Source organism: Haliotis rubra, unplaced genomic scaffold (assembly GCF_003918875.1).
Source record: "Haliotis rubra isolate DU_JTF1 unplaced genomic scaffold, ASM391887v1 Scf690, whole genome shotgun sequence".
Classification (NCBI taxonomy): domain Eukaryota; kingdom Metazoa; phylum Mollusca; class Gastropoda; order Lepetellida; family Haliotidae; genus Haliotis; species Haliotis rubra.
This window is the reverse complement of record NW_025767402.1, coordinates 198,151-222,698: the sequence shown is the minus strand read 5'-3', so window position 1 is coordinate 222,698 and position 24,548 is coordinate 198,151. Positions and strand designations below refer to the sequence as shown.

The window sequence follows — 24,548 nt, the reverse complement described above, 5'->3', positions numbered from 1 at the left end:
CCATACCATGGTGCCTTCACACAGTCCGACCATTGGTCCGTTTTGGTGAGCAATTGTATATGAGCAGTTCTATATGAACAGTGCTATAAAGAAAACCAAGGTTGTCAAAACATACTTTTTTGCAGTTAACGTTTTTTATTATCAGTCACACAGAACAAATACATTATCTGCTAATAGGAATGTGATCGCCCAGTCCATAATTCTGTAAGAAACAAATAGAAGAATATGATTTACTTTGGGTGTTCAAAATGTTTCGCCGACATCATAAGCAATATGGCTGCAGGGGTGACAGTTGTTTCTGTCAAAGGTATAGATAGGTGTGCTGCAGCACGTCACACACTGACCTAGATATACAGCAGGGTTGTGTCCTTAAAGGTTTGTGAGAAGTTATTAAACACCTCACGATAGAAAGCAGGGTTGTGTCCTTAAAGGATTGGGAGAAGTTATTAAACACCTCACGATAGAAAGCAGGGTTGTGTCCTTAAAGGATTGGGAGAAGTTATTAAACACCTCACGATAGAAAGCAGGGTTGTGTCCTTAAAGGATTGGGAGAAGTTATTAAACACCTCACGATAGAAAGCAGGGTTGTGTCCTTAAAGGATTGGGAGAAGTTATTAAACACCTCACGATAGAAAGCAGGGTTGTGTCCTTAAAGGATTGGGAGAAGTTATTAAACACCTCACGATAGAAAGCAGGGTTGTGTCCCTAAAGGATTGGGAGAAGTTATTAAACACCTCACGATAGAAAGAAAGAGTATTGTTTGTTTGCACCTAATCATATTTTGTCCATTTGGCTGAAAAAGTTGTTTAAGAAACATCATGTAATATTGTGCTATTTTCACGCTTCACACCGAAGGGTGACAAACGGCTGGTGGAACAGCAGCAGAACACAGTTCCTTAAACCCCTTTTTCCGTGATCAATCAAAAAACGTCAGATTTCAGATCCTGTTGGGTACCGAGGTTTCAGGACCAGGAGTCTCATTTATGTTTTGTGGACTTATCCCAATTTCGAGTTATTTAATCATTTGTCGTTCTCATTTGAACCCAAACGGACTATAGCACCTGTGTGTGTCTAAACTACCTGCTAAACCTGCTAGAAGGTCAGGAGACACGAGTTCATGGATCCAGAGACCAAAACATAATCAGTTCACAGGCAAGGTCCAACATCCCACTTAAGAAGTTTCAGATTCAGCCGTCACCAGGATTATGACCACAGTATCCAGAGATTCGAATTTGACGTTATTTAAGCAAAACCTTAGTCAAAAAGAATTTTCTGGAAATATGTTTCTTTATTCACAATCGACCTACATATCATAAAGAGGGTATTCCTTACCTCGTGTTGTGAGTACACTGTCGCCCTGTGTCTTCAAAGCAGGGTTTCCTCCAGCTGCCTCACATAGCCCGCTGCTGCTTGGGCATCAGTCAAGGCGCCCTGGGCCTCCTGCAGCAGTATCTGCCCCTGGTTGACCAGCTGGTTCATTGTCCCCGCTGTAACCATAGTTGGCCCCTTTACAACACCTTGTTCAATTACATTGTTCCTGCTGTAACCATAGTTGGCCCCTCTACAATTCCTTGTTCAATTACACTGTTCCCGCTTGAGAAGTGAGCTTACACACAACACTAAGTTCCCAATGCACAGGGAAAACTGGGATAAGTGATACCTCGGATGTTCCTGGACTTCCAGACAAACAGAGCCAACAAATATAAACAAACCTCGGTAAGAACCCTTGTGAATGTTACACCATCCTATATGGTATCGAGAGAATGGTGTTCGCTTCACAAAGAGATAATGTCTGCAGAAATGAAATGTTACCTTGACCACTGGAACCACTGTAGCCAGCTGTTTGGTAGTCCGGATATTTGGTGGTCATATACTGGTAGGAGGCTGTGTAATCTGTCACAATACCAAGAACATGTTTCAGGGCAGGTAGTCGCTGGAGTACAACAAACAGTACACTACAGGAAGAATGGTACATCTCGGGATAGGAATGTATTAATGTATTGGACTCTCCGAGGACAGCGAGAAAGGGAGGGTGCGGTTGAGAAGGGATCGTACAGAAAATCATTATCAAATTTTATCAAACTTCTCCGAAATATTTTTCAATACCTTGTTCTTCTCTGTAAGGGTGAGCCGAAAACAGGTTCTATTTCTACCTGCAAAGGTTTCACAGTTTAAGCGAATAATATTTCTCGTTTTTTTTATTCTTTTAATTTATTTACTGATAATAATTTCTGGTGTGCTTTTTAAGAGCGTTGGGAGAGGATGTTCAAATATGACGACATGTCACTTACGTCCAGTAAACGATCTTTTTAAGCATTTTGGGGGACAAAATATATAAACAAGTAATCACAATCAAGAATAGACTTTCTTCGCACAACCATTTATGTTGCATTGGCGAGATAACAAGAAAATAAACCACACCCACATGACTTAATTTTAGTACTTTTTCATAGATCGCATAATATGATTTTTATAATTCGAGGATTGTACAGATCCTGTACTGTATGGGTGGGATTGATTTACACCCTCAGATACTGACGTAACCACTTCTCGGAGTTAACCAACTTCTACCATTCTGACAGATTTCACAAGGTATTGAGAAAATGCATAACTTGTAAAGTACTGAGAGGACAGAGGAAGTGGAACAAGAATGTCCACCTCCAGCGATGTATCATCCTCTATATATCTTCTACTGGATATCTCTGTTTGTACATCTCCGTTTACTTCATCAACTGGTCGGAATTGTAAAAGTGTCGTGCTGTCTCATGCCTTACCGGTTGCAGATGGTTTGTAGGGGTATGGAGTTGTAGAGTAGGCCGCTGTTGTATACCCTGAAATGACAGTTAGCTTGTAGGTACAGTGCTTCCGTCCACAAAGCATCTTGCGACTGTCGTTAGCTTACTTGAAAATAAGAGACGTATGGTGAACCGCCCACATTGACAGTGTGGTAATACATGTAATATTGTGAGTTCTGAAATTTTTGAAGTCGTGTCTCCATTTCGTAATCTTCATCCTTGAAGGTGCGGGTTAGAATGAACCTTCAGTAACCCATGCTTGTCGTAAGAGGCGACTAACAGGATCGGGTGGTCAGACTCGCTGGCTTGGTTGGCACATCGGTTCCCAATTGCGCAGATCGATGCTCATGCTGTTGATCACTGGATTGTCTGGTCCAGACTCGATTATTTACAGACCACCGCCGTATAGCTGGAATATTGCTGAGTGCGGCGTAAAACTAAACTCGCTCACTCGTAATCTGCGCTGCTTATCGGGTTTAGAAGTTAATGCAATAAGTCAATTATATTCCCGTGGCCTGAAGATGCTCGAGCACAGCAATCAACAACCGAATGTTCACCACAAGTAACTATTCACCATACCTATCTGTTAACGACCCACAACTGTCCACCACACTAGACTGTCTCCTGTATCCCATTGTTCACCATACCCAATTGTTCACGATACCTGATTGTTCACCATGCCCGATTGTTCACCACATCTCATTGTTCACCATACCTTATTGTTCACCATACCTGATTGTTCACCATACCCAATTGTTCACCATACCTGATTGTTCACCATGCCCGATTGTTCACTATACACCATTGTTCACCATACCTGATTGTTCTCCGCACCCAATTGTTCACCATACCCGATTGTCTACCATACCCGACTTCACGATGTAGCCAACGGTCTTGATAGGAGAACGTTATCTTGTCATTGACAATCCTCGTTACGTTGCGGAAGACGAAGGGACAACATTGTTAAACCGTCAGCGTTATATTTAGATGTGGAAGTGAGGTCATAACGAAGACGAGCAGTTGGTGACAACAGGAATCTCCCCTGTCAGCTTTCAGGGAAGTCTGGCAAGTGAACCTGTGGGAAGAGCTCAGAGATCCAGTACAGTGGTCAATAAGAGATCTTACATGCTTGACGCTTGCCACGGTTCCAGGGAAACCTAGACTTCTTTTTGGTTGTTGATGACTTTTGGGGGTAGGGAGTTGTAGAGTAGGCCACTTTAGTGTACCCTGGAATGATACACATATAGTTGACGGCAGCTCCGGATGTAAAAAGCAAAGTGTGTCTGGAACATCAGTTTGGCAAAGTCACAGTTCGTGATTTACTTACCAATACATGTCTCTTACGAAAATATATCATGTCCAACAAACAGACATTGAAATGTCGGCTTGAAATACAATCAGTGATAGAACTGTCGGAAAAGGACGAGGGTAGGTAGGTATGATATACACCCTAAAAGAAAAGAAACTAGCATAGGCTGACTTTGAAAGCTCTAATGCATATGTCAATAATTAGATCGAAACACGAATGAAACTTAGCCTAGTGACAGTCAGAAGAATGTGAGGGGGTCGTGTGTGGTGAGACTTATTAACTAAATTCATCAGTCTCATGATATCCTATATATCATAGATTTCGAGGATTGTACAGATATTGTACTATATGGGTGGGATTGATTTATACCCTCAGATACTGACGTAACCACTTCTCGGAGTTAACCAACTTCTGCCATTCTGACAGATTTCACAAGGTATTGAGAAAACGCATAAGTTGTAAAGTACAGATATTTAACAGATACGAGAGAGGACGGAGGACCCGTAACAAGAATGTCCACCTCCAGCGATGTATCATCCTCTATATATCTTCTACTGGATATCTCTGTTTGTACATCTCCGTTTACTTCATCAACTGGTCGGAATTGTAAAAGTGTCGTGCTGTCTCATGCCTTACCGGTTGCAGATGGTTTGTAGGGGTATGGAGTTGTAGAGTAGGCCGCTGTTGTATACCCTGAAATGACAGTTAGCTTGTAGGTACAGTGCTTCCGTCCACAAAGCATCTTGCGACTGTCGTTAGCTTACTTGAAAATAAGAGACGTATGGTGAACCGCCCACATTGACAGTGTGGTAATACATGTAATATTGTGAGTTCTGAAATTTTTGAAGTCGTGTCTCCATTTCGTAATCTTCATCCTTGAAGGTGCGGGTTAGAATGAACCTTCAGTAACCCATGCTTGTCGTAAGAGGCGACTAACAGGATCGGGTGGTCAGGCTCGCTGGCTTGGTTGGCACATCGGTTCCCAATTGCGCAGATCGATGCTCATGCTGTTGATCACTGGATTGTCTGGTCCAGACTCGATTATTTACAGACCACCGCCGTATAGCTGGAATATTGCTGAGTGCGGCGTAAAACTAAACTCGCTCACTCGTAATCTGCGCTGCTTATCGGGTTTAGAAGTTAATGCAATAAGTCAATTATATTCCCGTGGCCTGAAGATGCTCGAGCACAGCAATCAACAACCGAATGTTCACCACAAGTAACTGTTCACCATACCCATCTGTTAACGACCCACAACTGTTCACCACACTAGACTGTCTCCTGTATCCCATTGTTCACCATACCCAATTGTTCACGATACCTGATTGTTCACCATGCCCGATTGTTCACCACATCTCATTGTTCACCATACCTTATTGTTCACCATACCTGATTGTTCACCATACCCAATTGTTCACCATACCTGATTGTTCACCATGCCCGATTGTTCACTATACACCATTGTTCACCATACCTGATTGTTCTCCGCACCCAATTGTTCACCATACCCGATTGTCTACCATACCCGACTTCACGATGTAGCCAACGGTCTTGATAGGAGAACGTTATCTTGTCATTGACAATCCTCGTTACGTTGCGGAAGACGAAGGGACAACATTGTTAAACCGTCAGCGTTATATTTAGATGTGGAAGTGAGGTCATAACGAAGACGAGCAGTTGGTGACAACAGGAATCTCCCCTGTCAGCTTTCAGGGAAGTCTGGCAAGTGAACCTGTGGGAAGAGCTCAGAGATCCAGTACAGTGGTCAATAAGAGATCTTACATGCTTGACGCTTGCCACGGTTCCAGGAAACCTAGACTTCTTTTGGTTGTTGATGACTTTTGGGGTAGGGAGTTGTAGAGTAGGCCACTTTAGTGTACCCTGGAATGATACACATATAGTTGACGGCAGCTCCGGATGTAAAAAGCAAAGTGTGTCTGGAACATCAGTTTGGCAAAGTCACAGTTCGTGATTTACTTACCAATACATGTCTCTTACGAAAATATATCATGTCCAACAAACAGACATTGAAATGTCGGCTTGAAATACAATCAGTGATAGAACTGTCGGAAAAGGACGAGGGTAGGTAGGTATGATATACACCCTAAAAGAAAAGAAACTAGCATAGGCTGACTTTGAAAGCTCTAATGCATATGTCAATAATTAGATCGAAACACGAATGAAACTTAGCCTAGTGACAGTCAGAAGAATGTGAGGGGGTCGTGTGTGGTGAGGCTTATTACCTAAATTCATCAGTCTCATGGTCTCCTATATGTTATAGATTTCGTGGACTGACTGACTGAGTTTGGTTTTACGCCGCTTTTAGCAATATTCCAGCAACATCACGGCGGGGGACACCAGAAATGGTCTTCACACATTGTGCCCATGTGGGGATTCGAACCCGGGTCTTCGGCGTGACGAGCCAACGCTTTAACCATTAGGCAGTACACCGCCCCAGATTTCGTGGAATGTACAGATCCTGAACTATATGGGTGGGGTTGTTTTACACCCTCAGATACTGACGTAACCACTTCTCGGAGTTAACCAACTTCTACCATTCTGAAAGATTTCACAAGGTATTGAGAAAACGCATAACTTGTACATTACAGATATTAAAACAGATACGAGAGGGACGGAGGAAGTGGAACAAGAATGTCCACCTCCAGCGATATATCATCCTCTATATATCTTCTACTGGGTATCTCTATTTGTACATCTCCGTTTACTTCATCAACTGGTCGGAATTGTAAAAGTGTCGTACTGTCTCATGTCTTACCGGTTGCAGATGGCTTGTAGGGGTAGGGAGTTGTAGAGTAGGCCGCTGTTGTATACCCTGAAATGACAGTTAGCTTGTAGGTATAGTGCTTCCGTCCACAAAGCATCTTGCGACTGTCGTTAGCTTACTTGAAAATATGAGACGTATGAGGAACCGCCCACACTGACAGTGTGTGGTACATACATATTATATTTTGAGTTCTGAAGTCTTAGAAGTCTTGTCTCTATGTCGTAATCTGCACCCGTGAAGGTCCGAGTTAGAATGCACCTTCAGTAACCCATGCTTGTCGTAAGAGGCGACTAACGGGATCGGGTGGTCAGGCTCGCTGGCTTGGTTGGCACATCGGTTCCCAATTGCGCAGATCGATGCTCATGCTGTTGATCACTGGATTGTCTGGTCCAGACTCGATTATTTACAGACCACCGCCGTATAGCTGGAATATTGCTGAGTGCGGCGTAAAACTAAACTCGCTCACTCGTAATCTGCGCTGCTTATCGGGTTTAGAAGTTAATGCAATAAGTCAATTATATTCCCGTGGCCTGAAGATGCTCGAGCACAAACAATCAACAACTGACTGTTCACCACAAGTAACTGTTCACCAAACCCATCTGTTCACGACACACAACTGTTCACCACACTAGACTGTCCCTGTATCCCATTGTTCACCACCATACCCAATTGTTCACGATACCCAATTGTTCACCATGCCCGATTGTTCACCATGCCCGATTGTTCACTATACACCATCCATTGTTCACCATACCTTGTTCACCATGATCGATTGTTCACCATACCCAATTGTTCACCATACCTGATTGTTCACCATGCCCGATTGTTCACTATACACCATTGTTCGCCATACCTGATTGTTCACCATGCCCGATTGTTCACTATACACCATTGTTCACCATACCTGATTGTTCTCTGATTGTTCACCATACCCGATTGTTCACCATACCCGATTGTTCACCATACTCCATTGTTCGCCATGTGCAATTGTTCACCATACCTGATTGTTCACCATGCCTGATTGTTCACCATGCCTGATTGTTCACCACACCCGATTGTTCACTATACACCATTGTTCACCACATCTGATTGTTCTCCGTACCCCATTGTTCATCATACCCGATTGTTCACCATACTCCATTGTTCACCATACCCGATTGTTCACCATACTCCACTGTTCACCATGCCTGATTGTTCCCATGCCCGATTGTTCACTATACACCATTGTTCACCATACCCAATCGATCTCCGCACCCAATTGTTCACCATACCCAATTGTTCTCCGTACCCTATTGTTCACCACACCCGATTGTTCACCACATCCCATTGTTCGCCATACCCCATTGTTCGCTATGTCCAATTTTTCACTATACACCATTGTTCACCATACCCGATTGTTCACCATACCCAATCGCTCTCCGCACCCAATTGTTCACCATACCCGGTTGTCTACCATACCCGACTTCATGATGTAGCCAACGGTCTTGATAGGAGAACGTTATCTTGTCATTGACAATCCTCGTTACGTTGCGGAGGACAAAGGGGCAACATTGTTAAACCGTTAGCGTTATATTTAAATGTGGAAGTGAGGTCATAACGAAGACGAGCAGTTGGTGACAACAGGAATCTCCCCTGTCAGCTTTCAGGGAAGTCTGGCAAGTGAACCTGTGGGAAGAGCTCAGAGATCCAGTACAGTGGTCAATAAGAGATCTTACATGCTTGACGCTTGCCACGTCCCAAGGCAAACCAAGACTTCTTTTTGTTTGTTGATGACTTTTGGGGGTAGGGAGTTGTAGAGTAGGCCACTTTAGTGTACCCTGGAATGATACACATATAGTTGACGGCAGCTCCGGATGTAAAAAGCAAAGTGTGTCTGGAACATCAGTTTGGCAAAGTCACAGTTCGTGGTTTACTTACCAATACATGTCTCTTACGAAAATAAATCATGTCCAACAAACAGACATTGAAATGTCGGCTTGAAATACAATCACCGATGGAACTGTCGGAAAAGGACGAGGGTAGGTAGGTATGATATACACCCTAAACGAAAAGAAACTAGCATAGGCTGACTTTGAAAGCTCTAATGCATATGTCAATAATTAGATCGAAACACGAATGAAACTTAGCCTAGTGACAGTCAGAAGAATGTGAGGGGGTCGTGTGTGTGGTGAGGCTTATTACCTAAATTCTTCAGTCTCATGGTCTCCCATATGTTATAGATTTCGTGGACTGACTGACTGAGTTTGGTTTTACGCCGCTTTTAGCAATATTCCAGCAACATCACGGCGGGGGACACCAGAAGTGGTCTTCACACATTGTGCCCATGTGGGGATTCGAACCGGGGTCTTCGGCGTGACGAGCCAACGCTTTAACCATTAGGCAGTACACCGCCCCAGATTTCGTGGAATGTACAGATCCTGAACTATATGGGTGGGGTTGTTTTACACCCTCAGATACTGACGTAACCACTTCTCGGAGTTAACCAACTTCTACCATTCTGAAAGATTTCACAAGGTATTGAGAAAACGCATAACTTGTACATTACAGATATTAAAACAGATACGAGAGGGGACGGAGGAAGTGGAACAAGAATGTCCACCTCCAGCGATATATCATCCTCTATATATCTTCTACTGGGTATCTCTATTTGTACATCTCCGTTTACTTCATCAACTGGTCGGAATTGTAAAAGTGTCGTACTGTCTCATGTCTTACCGGTTGCAGATGGCTTGTAGGGGTAGGGAGTTGTAGAGTAGGCCGCTGTTGTATACCCTGAAATGACAGTTAGCTTGTAGGTATAGTGCTTCCGTCCACAAAGCATCTTGCGACTGTCGTTAGCTTACTTGAAAATATGAGACGTATGAGGAACCGCCCACACTGACAGTGTGTGGTACATACATATTATATTTTGAGTTCTGAAGTCTTAGAAGTCTTGTCTCTATGTCGTAATCTGCACCCGTGAAGGTCCGAGTTAGAATGCCCCTTCAGTAACCCATACTTGTCGTAAGAGGCGACTAACGGGATCGGGTGGTCAGGCTCGCTGGCTTGGTTGGCACATGTCATCGGTTGCCAGTTGTGCAGATCGATGCTCATGCCGTTGATCACTGGATTGTCTGGTCCAGACTCGATTATTTACAGACCGCCGCCATATATCTGGAATATTGCTGAGTGCGGTGTAAAACTAAACTCACTCACTCGTAATCTGCGTTGCTTATCGGGTTTAGAAGTTAATGCAATAAGTCAGTTATATTCCCGTGGCCTGAAGATGCTCGAGCACAACAATCAACAACTGACTGTTCACCACAAGTAACTGTTCACCAAACCCGACTGTTCACGACACACAACTGTTCACCACACTAGACTGTCCCCTGTATCCCATTGTTCACCATGCCCGATTGTTCACCATACCCAATTGTTCACCATACCTTATTGTTCACCATGCCCGATTGTTCACTATACACCATTGTTAACCATACCTCATTGTTCACCATGATCGATTGTTCACCATACCCAATTGTTCACCATACCTGATTGTTCACCATGCCCGATTGTTCACTATACACCATTGTTCACCATACCTGATTGTTCACCATGCCCGATTGTTCACTATACACCATTGTTCACCATACCCGATTGTTCACCATACCCGATTGTTCACCATACCCCATTGTTCACCATACTCCATTGTTCGCCATGTGCAATTGTTCACCATACCTGATTGTTCACCATGCCTGATTGTTCACCACACCCGATTGCTCACTATACACCATTGTTCACCATATCTGATTGTTCTCCGTACCCCATTGTTCATCATACCCGATTGTTCACCATACTCCATTGTTCACCATACCCGATTGTTCACCATACTCCACTGTTCACCATGCCTGATTGTTCCCATGCCCGATTGTTCACTATACACCATTGTTCACCATACCCAATCGATCTCCGCACCCAATTGTTCACCATACCCAATTGTTCAATTTTTCACTATACACCATTGTTCACCATACCCGATTGTTCACCATACCCAATCGCTCTCCGCACCCAATTGTTCACCATACCCGGTTGTCTACCATACCCGACTTCATGATGTAGCCAACGGTCTTGATAGGAGAACGTTATCTTGTCATTGACAATCCTCGTTACGTTGCGGAGGACAAAGGGGCAACATTGTTAAACCGTTAGTGTTATATTTAAATGTGGAAGTGAGGTCATAACGAAGACGAGCAGTTGGTGACAACAGGAATCTCCCCTGTCAGCTTTCAGGGAAGTCTGGCAAGTGAACCTGTGGGAAGAGCTCAGAGATCCAGTACAGTGGTCAATAAGAGATCTTACATGCTTGACGCTTGCCACGGTTCCAGGGAAACCTAGACTTCTTTTTGGTTGTTGATGACTTTTGGGGGTAGGGAGTTGTAGAGTAGGCCACTTTAGTGTACCCTGGAATGATACACATATAGTTGACGGCAGCTCCGGATGTAAAAGCAAAGTGTGTCTGGAACATCAGTTTGGCAAAGTCACAGTTCGTGATTTACTTACCAATACATGTCTCTTACGAAAATATATCATGTCCAACAAACAGACATTGAAATGTCGGCTTGAAATACAATCAGTGATAGAACTGTCGGAAAAGGACGAGGGTAGGTAGGTATGATATACACCCTAAAAGAAAAGAAACTAGCATAGGCTGACTTTGAAAGCTCTAATGCATATGTCAATAATTAGACCGAAACACGAATGAAACTTAGCATAGTGACAGTCAGAAGAATGTGAGGGGGTCGTGTGTGGTGAGGCTTATTACCTAAATTCTTCAGTCTCATGGTCTCCTATATGTTATAGATTTCGTGGACTGAATGACTGAGTTTGGTTTTACGCCGCTTTTAGCAATATTCCAGCAACATCACGGCGGGGGACACCAGAAATGGTCTTCACACATTGTGCCCATGTGGGGATTCGAACCCGGGTCTTCGGCGTGACGAGCCAACGCTTTAACCATTAGGCTACCCCACCGCCCCAGATTTCGTGGAATGTACAGATCCTGAACTATATGGGTGGGGTTGATTTACACCCTCAGATACTGACGTAACCGCTTCTCGAAGTTAACCAACTTCTACCATTCTGAAAGATTTCACAAGGTATTGAGAAAACGCATAACTTGTACATTACAGATATTAAAACAGATACGAGAGGGGACGGAGGAAGTGGAACAAGAATGTCCACCTCCAGCGATGTATCATCCTCTATATATTTTCTACTGGATATCTCTGTTTGTACATCTCCGTATACTTCATCAACTGGTCGGAATTGTAAAAGTGTCGTACTGTCTCATGTCTTACCGGTTGCAGATGGCTTGTAGGGGTAGGGAGTTGTAGAGTAGGCCGCTGTTGTATACCCTGAAATGACAGTTAGCTTGTAGGTACAGTGCTTCCGTCCACAAAGCATCTTGCGACTGTCGTTAGCTTACTTGAAAGTATTAGACCACCTACATTGACAGTGTGGTAAATACATGTAATACACTTAAAGGTTAAGGTAATAGACTGTTCGCCATACAAGATAGTTTACCACACCCGACTGTTCCCCATACAAGATCGTTTACCTCACCCGACTGTTCGCCATACAAGATCGTTTACCACACCCGACTGTTCACCACACCCAACTGTTCACCATACAAGATAGTTTACCACACCCCACTGTTCACCACACCCAACTGTTCACCATACCAGGTCGTTTACCACCCCCGACTGTTCACCACACCCAAAAACTGTTCATCACACCCGACTCTATTTTGTAATCTACGTTGTTTATCGGTTTTGGAATTTGCTGCACTAAGTCATTTATATTCCTGTGGCCTGAAGGTACTCGAACACACGTGATGATCATGTACAACACTACGACGCATTAATAATAGAGAAATGTGTTTCTTTTGTAAAATATTCTATGAATATACAACTTGACAACGTACCTGCCCCGCGCTTCAGACGATTGCCGGCCTTCTCTGCAATCTGCGCCACGAGAAAAAACAGTTTTGTGAGGAACTCGCTTTCCGAGTCATTTCTGTTGGCCGAATCCCCGTTAGAAATTTGGTAACTCACTCACTCACTCACCTCTTCCACTGACTCACTCACTCGCTCACTCGCTCACTCACTCACTCACTCACTCACTCACTCACTCACTCACTCACTCACTCACTCACTCACTCACTCACTCACTCACTCACTCACTCACTCACTCACTCACTCACTCACTCACTCACTCACTCACTCACTCACTCACTCACTCTCACTCACTCACTCACTCACTCACTCACTCACTCACTCTCTCATCTCCAAAAGTCTTACCTCAGATCTTTCATCGTCAGCTCTCACAAGGCTCCAAGCAAGCAGACACGCCACCAGCACCAGAAAGTACCTCATCATGGAGTTTCGCTTGAAGCCTTAGAAGGAGGTGCATGGTCTTATATAACCTGCCCGCCCCGTCTGTGACGTAGAACACCAGCTGGCAGTAGTCAGTCCAGCTGACCGGGAAAGTGGGTGCGGTTTTTGCAATCCGTATATTCTAAATTTTCAAAAACATTAAGTTTCAGTACCCTGCCAGGGTGAAGGTATTTAGTGTGGGGCATACTGCGTGTATGTATGTTCTACTATCAAGACACGTAAGGTAAACTTGAAGCTGTAATGACGATAACTGTCTGCTAAATACTTGTAGATCAATATCTGGTGTGTATCTTGATGGCTTATTGTTGATTAACTTGAAGATAGTTGCCGTTGGTATTGGCAAACGTTCTGCCTGGTATTGAGCTACCTGAAGAGCTACACTAAGCTGTTGATTAACCTGGAGGTGGTTGATGTTGGTATTGTCCAACGTTCTGCCAGAAGAGCTACACCAACGCTGTTGATTAACCTGGAGGTGATTCATGTGGTCCATTGTGCCTGAAGAGCTACACCTAGCTGCCTTGAGATGGTTGATGCTGGTATTGTCCAACGTCTCTGCCTGAAGAGCTACACCTGTTGATTAACCTGGAGTTGGTTGATGTTGGTATTGTCCAACATTCTGCCAGAAGAGCTACACCAAGCTGTTGATTAACCTGGAAGTGGTTGATGTGTGGTATTGTCCAACGAGCTACACCAAGCTGTTGATTAACCTGGAAGTGGTTGATGTTGGTATTGTCCAACGTTCTGCCAGAAGAGCTACACCAAGCTGTTGATTAACCTGGAGTTTGTTGATGTTGGTATTGTCCAACATTCTACCTGAAGAGCTACACCAAGCTGTTGATTAACCTGGAAATGGTTACCGTTGGTATTGTCCAACGTTCTGCCAGAAGAGCTACACCAAGCTGTTGATTAACCTGGAAATGGTTTCTGCCAGAAGAGCTACACCAAGCTGTTGATTAACCTGGAGTTTGTTGATGGTATTGTCCGTTGGTATTGTCCAACGTTCTGCCAGAAGAGCTACACCAAGCTGTTGATTAACCTGGAAGTGGTTGATGTTGGTATTGTCCAACGTTCTGCCAGAAGAGCTATTAACCTGGAACCAACGTTCTGCCAGAAGCTGTTGATTAACCTGGAAGTGGTTGATGTTGGTATTGTCCAACGTTCTGCCAGAAGAACTACACCAAGCTGTTGATTAACCTGGAAGTGGTTGATGTTGGCATTGGCAAACGTTCTGCCAGAAGAGCTACACCAAGCTGTTGATTAACCTGGAAGTGGTTGATGTTGGTATTGTCCAACGTTCTGCCTGAAGAGCTACACCAAGCTGTTGATTAACCTGGAAGTGGTTGATGTTGGTATTGTCTTCCTGAAGAGCTACCCCTAGTTGGGCCACGGTGCTCAATGTGTCAGAACACACAGCACACATTGACTGGGGACATGTCCGGGGGACGACCATTGTCGAGAGTTCTGTGAGATAACCGGTAATAACTTGGATGTGGGTTGATCTTCCATTATCCGCTTGACATAGAAGAACAGATGACGTTTTGCCCTGTAGTCTCTATGAAGACGTGTGACTACATTGTACAAGACCTTCACATCAGCAGGGACGTATTCTCAAAAATAAGTAAATAGAAACATTTTTAAATTCCTAATTTATACATAATACTCATATTATTCATCTATTATCTGAAACTAAAACCCATATCGCATCAAGCTGCAAGGCTTTACAATGCTTTATAGACCTTAGCCATTGTCACCATCAGATCACAACCGCTCTGTCACCAGAGATGACGTATTACACAACGTATTACATCCACGACACTACTTACTACACAACTGTTAACATATGTTGGGAGAATGATGAGGCGAGCTGAAATGGGTTTTATTGTTGTGTGTTTATTTTAGCTGTTATCCTTCACTCAGACACATTATGCTGACTTTGAGTTGCCCAGTCCTGACGTTATGCCATGATTGCCGAGGACAAGGCAAGGTGACCTCTCCCTAGTTACTTTTTAGATAAGATATATCATCACTTCCAGACAATAGGCCAGCCTAATTATGTACCTTTTGTTTAAGACACACTCAGTGGAGACTCTCCATATAGGGTTTAGTATTGCCATTGAAAGTTCAATTATGACAAAACCGATGGAAGGATTAGGTGCCTAAAAATGGATTTGCTGATCGTTATCATAGACTTAACCACTTAAAGCACCTGTTTCTGTCTAATAATTGTGTAAATACAGCAGATGAATTATTATTGAAATAGTGCATGTTCTGCCAGGTGATTTGTGTTGACCTGGGAACACGCGGCATTGCCTACGTCCACATACGTGACGTTATGGAGCTATGTCCAGACAGCGGGTACTGAAACCTACTGCAAAGTGACAAATAACACGCACCTTGTTGGACCAGATTCCACTCTGCTCCCCCAGCTGCCATTGATGTTTGGTCATATTGCTACACGCTGGAAAACATTGTCACAACTAGTAGGTGGCAGTAGCTGTACAATGTCATTGATCGTCTATATTTGCTATATAAAGTGTATATTTCATTGCAGTATTACAATCGCTGTACAACAACCATGTCATTGATCGTCTATATTTACTATATAAACATATCCTGTGTAGATATTTGATTGTCCCTAGGTAAAATGAGTGCAATCGGATCTCTGTCCTTGGGTAAATCAACAACCATGATCACTCACGGTTTGATTGTCGCGTTGCTCGTCACCCTTGCAGCGGGTGAAGTTCAGGTGAGTGTCCAGCTGAGTCCTAGTAATAATGAGTAGAGCGGTGTCCCTAGGTATAATGAGTGATCAGGCGTTCCTAGGTGTCCCCTAGGTATAATGAGTGAGCGGGTGTCCGTAGGTATAATGAGTGAGCAGGGTGTCCCTAGGTATAATGAGAGTGAGCGGGTGTCCCTAGGTATAATGAGTGAGCGGGTAGGTGTCCCTAGGTATAATGAGTGAGCGGGTGTCCCTAGGATAATGAGTGAGCGGGCGTGTTCCTAGGTATAATGAGTGAGCGGGGTGTGAGTGAGTGGGCGTGCCTAGGTATAATGAGTGAGCGGGTGTCCCTAGGTATAATGAATGAGCGGCCTAGGTATAATGTCCCTAGGTATGTATAATAGTGAGCGGGTGTTCAGGTGAGTTTCAGCTTACATAGGTATAATGAATGAAGAATGTCCTAGGTGGGTGTTCCTAGGTATAATGAATGAGCGGGTGTCAATAGGCGGGCGTCCCTATAATGAATGAGCGGGTGTCAATAACGGGTACAATGATTGAGCCGGTGTCCCTATGTATAATGAATGAGTTTAGGTACCTGACCTCATGGCGCGCATTTTGATAACCAATCCCGTTAATGAGTGAGGTCTGGACATTGCCTAGGTATAATGAGCAAAGCTGCTAACATGAGAGTATCGTCCTTACTCACCAATAGGCATTCCTCAAACACGTGTTGAATAAATGACGTTTGATGCCTCTCTTTTACAGGACAGTAAGTTCCTCAACTCCCCATTCCTCAAGGAGAACTCTCGGCTGAAGAGACAAGCATGTACGTGAGGCTTTATCATACCATCACAATTGGTTAAAGCAGTCCATTCTTGTACCCCGTGAGGATCTAGGTTAGACTTGGCTTTGAGCAATCCCTGCTTGTAGGCTATGGATATCTAGGTTAGACCTGGCTTTGAGCAATCACTGCTTGTAGGCTGTGAAGATGTAGCTTAGACTTGGCTTTGAGCAATCCCTGCTTGTAGGCTGTGAAGAAGTAACAATCCCTGTTTCGAATAGCTTAGACTGAGCAACCCATACTTGTATTCCCCCAGAAGAAGATCTAGGTTAGCAATTAGTTTCGAAATCCGTGTTAGAATTAGTTTCGAGCAATCCATGCTTGTAGGCTGTGGAGATCTCGTTAGATTTGGCTTTGAGCAATCCGTGGTTATAGGCTGTGGAGCCTGCTTGTAGGCTATGGATATTTAGGTAAGATTGACTTTGAGCAATCCATGCTTGTAGGCTGTGGTGATTTGGTTAGAAATGTTATCGTAAGAGGCGAATCTCAATTACGTTGATCGATTATCATGAATGAATTGTCACTTATTTGCTTGGTCCAAACAGTGGTTGAGCCTTGAATACATATGCTATAAGTCGGCCATAGAAATTAGGACGTAGGCATTTTATATAAATAAAATGAGCAAATCAAAACCTCTCCAATGTACGATTCAGATAGGAATGATACAAAATATTTATGAAAAGGGAGAGTCCAGCACGTGACACGCGTCACAGACACACGCAAAGGCAAGGTATTTGTTCACCTGAACGGAAGCGGAAGCCTTGGTTATAAGGAACATTAAATATGATTTGTCTTGGCCATATGTCTATCATACAATATTTTGTAAGCCTTACCATATTTCAGAACAATGTGACGCTCTTTGCAATCTTAGCAAAAAGGGCATGCACGGTTGTGCCTATAAATGTGGGAAATATAGTGTTTGGATCTGCTGGAAGACAGCTCGACAGAAAGGAAAAGCTGCATATACTTTTGTGAACATGTCATCTTGCGTCGCATGTACTCAATACAACGGTACTATTGTTAACGCAATGTGTAGAGCCGATGTATATGTGACATTGGTGCACGAAATTTATTTCTCTGACGTATATACTACTCAAAACAATTTAATGGTGACATAAGCAAGGTATGTAATCTAAACAAAGTTAGGAATAGACGAATGTAGTTATAGTATTTCGTTATAATACTTAGGAATATTGTTTGGTCAGTTGTGAGTACCGGAAGTACAAAGCAATGCAGGAGACACAAAGTCTCACACATAACGTCAGACGTCAGACAAACTGCACACGGTCTCTACGTCAGTACGGAGTGCAACCACCAATACGGAGTGCAACCACCTCGTGTCCGTCGACACACCCTTTGGGCATGCTGTTGAACAGAACATCTGTGGAACAGCCTGCCACTCTGCCTGAAGGTGAGGTGAGGTGAAATTGGGTTTAACATCGTACTTGAGAATGCATCGCTTATATGACGACGTGCATGCGTGTATATGTGTGGCTGCTTGTACTAGCCCGGACTTAAGCTGGTTTTATAGTGCTAGCCCACTGAGATACCATGCGGCAGTGAAGCATGAATACCCCACTCAGACACATTATACTGACTCCGAGCAGACCAGTCCTTGTTGTACCCATTAATGCCGAGCGCCAGGCAGGGACCAACAAGTACCATATTTTAACGTCTTTTTGTTTGACGCGGCCGGGGATCGAACCGCAACCCTCCGATCTCCGGACGGACGCTCTAACCACTACATCACGGAGGCGGTCCTGTCTAAAGGAATTTGGTATAGCCCTGAAGACTGTCAGACTGTTTCTGTATCATAGACACCAGACAAATCTTTGACGACGTAAAGAGACGTTCTCTTGGGCCCACGAATTCCACCCCACACCTTCATCGTACCACCGCCAAAACGATGACGATGTCTGACGTTGACGTAAGAAAACCGCAGACGGTGCCGTCGGTAGACGTTGAGCTGCAAAACCCTTGATTGATGTAGTGCCGCACCTACTGACGACGTTGTAGAGGAGGTGGTTGAATGCCGTCCCGGTAAATAATGACTATGTACCAGTGTTTCTGACGTTGATCTTGGCTTACAAGAACTAAGACGATCCTGAATGTATTGGGTGCTTGGGATCGCTTGTCTACCAATCACACTTGGACTGCTATCAGATCTCTTGGCCTCCTCTCTATGTGACCTCTCTATGTGACGCACCATCCTGGTTCTTACTCTCTATCTACACAGCTTACGTCTGACATTACGATCAAACTTTGTGTGCAGACTCTTTCAGTGTTCTCAGAACCCCTTGTGTACAGTACACAACCCTGTACACTTAAAAGAACCCACGAATCCGTTGGTATATGACCAGATGGTGGATACGTGCAAACATCTGGTTGCGGGTACAGCAACGTGCAGTAAACTTGGACAAAGTACTGTGACTATGTATCCCAGTCCACCCAGCTGTGAATGGGTACCTCGTAAGGATGGGAAAACCACATTACCTTTGTGCGCCTGGTGGCTGCAAGAGTTGTATGCGCCCCAGGGAGTTGAGATTGATTATACGAAGTGCCGTTGAGGCTGACACCCTATGATTGAAGGAAAAACAAAGTGCCTGTGAGCAGCCTGGAACTCGGCGCTATATAAATAGAGTGGACTCTGTATAATCCGACATCTGAATTATCCGACAATCTGTGAATTCCGACATATTTTTGGGGTCCCGGCAGCGTTCCTCTATATTATCATCATTTAAGCATTGAATTATCCGACATCTGTACATTTCGAATTCCGACACCATTTTCTGGTCCCAATGACACTATTAATCTGTACAATCCGACATCCTCTTCCCATATTGGACTAAAATAGTCAATCAACCTGTCAAAGGCCAGTTGACAACTAACATCCTGTTACGGGTAATCTCTTTGGTCCCAGTACTTAATAATTGGGAGGTAATTAGCAGTGTGAGAACGCCTGTACCTGAGAACGCCTTTACAAGCTGAGTGGCTAATGAGAGGACCTAGGTATGTTTTGTCAAGCATTGGATGAATGGGCAGAGAAAACGGATCAATTAATTTGCTGAGATCAATTACCATTACTCATTGAAGATTCTAAAGCCCGTCTCGACTTACCCAGAAGCAGCTCGCCGAGAAATATGACTTTGGCCGAACTTGTAGATTATAATAATAGTAATAAAACTTCAAGTGGTCATCGGAGTGACGTCTATGCCCGATGTGACAAAATCCTGATTATTGGGATTGAAGGTGCAGGCAGTTTCGTTGACAATATTTTTAACATTGAATTGGTGATCTGTCAAATGATCCCCATAGTGCACAGTGCATGTGAGTAGCACAGAGCATGTGAGTAGCACAGAGCATGTGAGTTGCACACAAAGATCAGCAATGGTTGGATCTCACTGAACCTATTCCAGCGCAGTTTGCTGTTGGTAATTTTGGTCCCTATGGTTACAGCGTCAAGGTTCGGGGATATTCCTGTAAACTTTAACTAGCCGGGGGCGGTGGGGTAGCCTAGTGGTTAAAGCGTTGGCCCGTCACGCCGAAGACCCGGGTTCGAATCCCCACATGGGTACAATGTGTGAAGCCCATTTCTGGTGTCCCCCGCCGTGATGTTGCTGGAATATTGCTAAAAGCGGCGTAAAACCAAACTCAGTCAGTCAGTCAGTTTAACTAGCCGCCACATCCCACCATTGCACTCAATGATCTCATAGTGTAGAGGAATAAAAGTCGTTTGTAATTCCCAGACCTGACTCAGGCAGAACGTCAAACTATCTGTGAAGGATGTTGACCTATGCACGAGGTGTCATTGATACCGGGATGAGCTGGAAGGTTCCTAGGTATAAGGTGTTGATAAGGCACACTATGGCTGTATTTCGTTTCATTTTCGTGGATTCCTGTGTGTAACAATGTCTCAAACAAATATACTTGAGGTGACGTCTTGAGGCTCAGCGTGGATGTTGAAGGGTTCGCTCGTCACTCGGAGACCTGGGTTCGAATCCCTTCGTGGGTGTGTGCGTGGTTCCAGTCATCATTGTCTTAACACGTCAGGGCTGCAGGGGACGTTCTGACTAAATGCTGGCTTCTTTCTGAAAACGTCGGAGAATGATTCCCTTCCTCATAGACACGGTTATGATCCCTTGGGGCCCCGGGAAGATCCGCCATGTGCTAAGACAGCGTAGCATCCTACGGCGAACGTTACCGGGTGCTGTGACAGAGTAGCATCCTACGGTGACCGTTACCGGGTGTTATGACAGAGTAGCATCCTACGGTGACCGTTACCGGGTGTTATGACAGCGTAGCATCCTACGGTGACCGTTACCGGGTGTTATGACAGCGTAGCATCCTACGGTGACCGTTACCGGGTGCTGTGACAGCGTAGCATCCTACGGTGACCGTTACCGGGTGTTATGACAGCGTAGCATCCTACGGTGACCGTTATCGGGTGTTATGACAGCGTAGCATCCTACGGTGACCGTTACCGGGTGTTATGACAGCGTAGCATCCTACGGTGACCGTTATCGGGTGTTATGACAGCGTAGCATCCTACGGTGACCGTTACCGGGTGTTATGACAGCGTAGCATCCTACGGTGACCGTTACCGGGTGTTATGACAGCGTAGCATCCTACGGTGACCGTTACCGGGTGTTATGACAGCGTAGCATCCTACGGTGACCGTTACCGGGTGTGCTGTGACAGCGTAGCATCCTACGGTGACCGTTACCGGGTGTTATGACAGCGTAGCATCCTACGATGACCGTTACCGGGTGTTATGACAGCGTAGCATCCTACGGTGACCGTTACCGGGTGTTATGACAGCGTAGCATCCTACGATGACCGTTACCGGGTGCTGTGACAGCGTAGCATCCTACGATGACCGTTACCGGGTGCTGTGACAGAGTAGCATCCTACGATGACCGTTACCGGCTGTTATGACAGAGTAGCATCCTACGATGACCGTTACCGGGTGTTATGACAGCGTAGCATCCTACGATGACCGTTACCGGGTGCTGTGACAGCGTAGCATCCTACGATGACCGTTACCGGGTGTTATGACAGAGTAGCATCCTACGATGACCGTTACCGGGTGCTGTGACAGCGTAGCATCCTACGGTGAACGTTACCGGGTGTTATGACAGCGTAGCATCCTACGATGACCGTTACCGGGTGTTATGACAACGCATCATCATACGGTGAACGTTGTTTCAAGCTGTCAATGTCACTTTGCTTCAACTCCACCGGCCTCCTTCTCAATAGGTGTTGATGACGTCACTGCTTGTTTGTCATTGTGCTCATACTATCAACCAGCGGTCTGTCGGGGCCTACTGGCCATATACCAAATACAGAACTGATGAACAGTATGCAGTCATAACTTACCCACTTGCTTCATTACAACACAGACCACCCGTCTCTCTCTTCCACTGTTTAACTTGAGTTCATAATTACCCTTTCCTTATCTGTGTGTTTTTTCAGATTACGGATCAAGCTACTACTACTCCCCCTCGTCTAGCTACTATGGTTACTCAAGCTACTACTACTCCCCCTCGTCTAGTTACTATGGTTACTCAAGCTACTACTCCTCACCATCGTCCAGCTACTATGGTTACTCAAGCTACTACTATTCCCCATCTTCCAGTTACTATGGTTACTCAAGCTACTACTCCTCACCATCGCCCAGCTACTATGGTTACTCAAGCTACTACTATTCCCCATCTTCCAGTTACTATGGTTACTCAAGCTACTACTCCTCACCATCGCCCAGCTACTATGGTTACTCAAGCTACTACTATTCCCCATCTTCCAGTTACTATGGTTACTCAAGCTACTACTCCTCCCCATCGTCTAGTTACTATGGTTACTCAAGCTACTACTACTCACCATCGTCCAGCTACTATGGTTACTCAAGCTACTACTATTCCCCATCTTCTAGCTACTATGGTTACTCAAGCTACTACTACTCACCATTGTCTAGCTACTATGGTTACTCAAGCTACTACTACTCCCCCTCGTCTAGTTACTATGGTTACTCAAGCTACTACTCCTCACCATCGCCCAGCTACTATGGTTACTCAAGCTACTACTATTCCCATCTTCTAGCTACTATGGTTACTCAAGCTACTACTACTCCCCCTCGTCAAGCTACTATGGTTACTCAAGCTACTACTACTCCCCCTCGTCTAGTTACTATGGTTACTCAAGCTACTACTCCTCACCATCGCCCAGCTACTATGGTTACTCAAGCTACTACTATTCCCCATCTTCTAGCTACTATGGTTACTCAAGCTACTACTACTCCCCCTCGTCAAGCTACTATGGTTACTCAAGCTACTACTATTCCCCATCGTCCAGTTACTATGGCTACTCAAGCTACTACTACTCACCATCGTCTAGTTACTATGGTTACTCAAGCTACTACTATTCCCCATCTTCTAGCTACTATGGTTACTCAAGCTACTACTACTCCCCCTCGTCAAGCTACTATGGTTACTCAAGCTACTACTATTCCCCATCGTCCAGTTACTATGGCTACTCAAGCTACTACTACTCACCATCGTCTAGTTACTATGGTTACTCAAGCTACTACTACCCACCCTCGTCCAGCTACTATGGTTACTCAAGCTACTACTACTCACCATCGTCTAGTTACTATGGTTACTCAAGCTACTACTACTCACCATCGTCTAGTTACTACAACCCTGGGAAAACTCTCTCTGGTATGTATCTTGACGACAGTGTCATGTTTGTAACTGTTACTATTTAGGACTGAACCCGTGAAGATCCGGGATGCCTTCAGCATGCCATGCTTGTCATAAGGGGCGACTAACGGGATCGGGGGATCAGGTTTCCAATTGCGCAGACCGAAGCTCATGCTGTTGATCACTGGATTGTATGTTCCAGACTCGATTATTTACCGACCGCCGCCATATAGCTGGAATATTGCGGCGTAAAACTAAACTCACTCACTCACTCACTGTAAGCGTCTCTGTGCAAAGTCGTGTCCTGTGCTCGACAGAAACCTTTGATTGGGAGTTCGAATCCCGGTCCGCCACGATTAGGTTTGTCAGCACCATCCCCGTGCTCGATGTACGCCTGAGCCCTGAGATACGGCGGGCGTCCGAGATGTGTATACCTTTAAATCTTCCTCGTCCTAACATTGACACGATGTGGTATGCGTGACAACCTGTAAATCTCTGCGATGCACAAACAACCCGTACTTGCTCCAACACCACTATACTTCTAGCTGACGAGAAGGTTTTGATACGCAACTACGCCAACGGTATCGAGAACGAGGCTGTGGAGGCCCAGAATGCTGCTGCCGAAACTGTGGCCGAAATCCAACAAGTCATCCAGATCGTGCAGAATGAGATCATGTAATGGGTGAGTGATTCCATTTTGCCTTAGCCAGACTGGAGAGCGAGGGGTATATGTGGCTGTTCCTTATTTGTTGTTGATCATAAAAACTTTATGATCATTATGTACATCCGGTTATGATGAAATTCACGAAGGGTCTTCATGGTGCTATCATATTATTACCCGGTCTTTGGTGCAGTGGTTACTCAAAGTTCATTCTCAGACTGAAGGAGAGCATGCACAGGATGGCGGCGTCTAAAGAGCACAGACAGAAAACCAGCCTCCTGGCACCTCGCACCCAACAGCGTGGTCTAAAGA

At 44.7% G+C, this 24,548-nt stretch overlaps 2 protein-coding genes across 4 annotated transcripts; one reads left to right on the top strand and one right to left on the bottom strand.

Annotated features, from left to right (window-relative positions):
- Nucleotides 1–112: 112 nt before the first annotated feature.
- LOC124258389 lies at nt 113–13,300 on the bottom strand. 3 transcript variants are annotated; one of them, XM_046692484.1, is made up of 12 exons: nt 13,225–13,300; nt 12,849–12,888; nt 12,223–12,279; nt 11,225–11,326; nt 9,605–9,661; nt 8,605–8,706; nt 6,881–6,937; nt 3,921–4,022; nt 2,775–2,831; nt 1,813–1,893; nt 1,333–1,487; nt 113–202 (listed from the first exon to the last, which is right to left on the bottom strand). In XM_046692484.1, exons 1-11 carry the CDS (start codon nt 13,297–13,299, stop codon nt 1,366–1,368), a joined length of 852 nt encoding a protein of 283 aa, XP_046548440.1. In that variant the 5' UTR covers nt 13,300; the 3' UTR covers nt 113–202; nt 1,333–1,365. The 3 variants fall into 3 exon arrangements, with proteins under 3 accessions (XP_046548440.1, XP_046548441.1, XP_046548442.1); XM_046692485.1 differs by lacking the exons at nt 2,775–2,831; nt 3,921–4,022; XM_046692486.1 differs by lacking the exons at nt 6,881–6,937; nt 8,605–8,706.
- Nucleotides 13,301–13,799: 499 nt separating this feature from the next.
- LOC124258379 (DNA-directed RNA polymerase II subunit rpb1-like) lies at nt 13,800–24,254 on the top strand. The gene is made up of 6 exons (XM_046692472.1): nt 13,800–13,856; nt 14,252–14,465; nt 15,960–16,066; nt 16,805–16,865; nt 22,353–23,012; nt 24,121–24,254. Exons 1-6 carry the CDS (start codon nt 13,800–13,802, stop codon nt 24,252–24,254), a joined length of 1,233 nt encoding a protein of 410 aa, XP_046548428.1.
- Nucleotides 24,255–24,548: the final 294 nt, after the last annotated feature.

What these genes read in the sequence shown, in the direction of transcription:
- LOC124258389 (XM_046692484.1), bottom strand. Translation starts at nt 13,299, where the DNA reads ATGAGGTACTTTCTGGTGCTGGTGGCGTGTCTGCTTGCTTGGAGCCTT. An exon ending in CTACAAGCCATCTGCAACCG is followed by an intron (nt 4,023 to 6,880) that starts GTAAGACATGAG and finishes GTATCATTCCAG; the next exon opens with GGTACACTAAAGTGGCCTAC. An exon ending in CTACAAACCATCTGCAACCG is followed by an intron (nt 1,894 to 2,774) that starts GTAAGGCATGAG and finishes GTATTGTGACAG; the next exon opens with ATTACACAGCCTCCTACCAG.
- LOC124258379 (XM_046692472.1), top strand. Translation starts at nt 13,800, where the DNA reads ATGTGGTCCATTGTGCCTGAAGAGCTACACCTAGCTGCCTTGAGATGG. An exon ending in TTGCAGCGGGTGAAGTTCAG is followed by an intron (nt 16,067 to 16,804) that starts GTGAGTGTCCAG and finishes TCTCTTTTACAG; the next exon opens with GACAGTAAGTTCCTCAACTC. An exon ending in AGCTACTACTACTCCCCCTC is followed by an intron (nt 23,013 to 24,120) that starts GTCAAGCTACTA and finishes CTATACTTCTAG; the next exon opens with CTGACGAGAAGGTTTTGATA.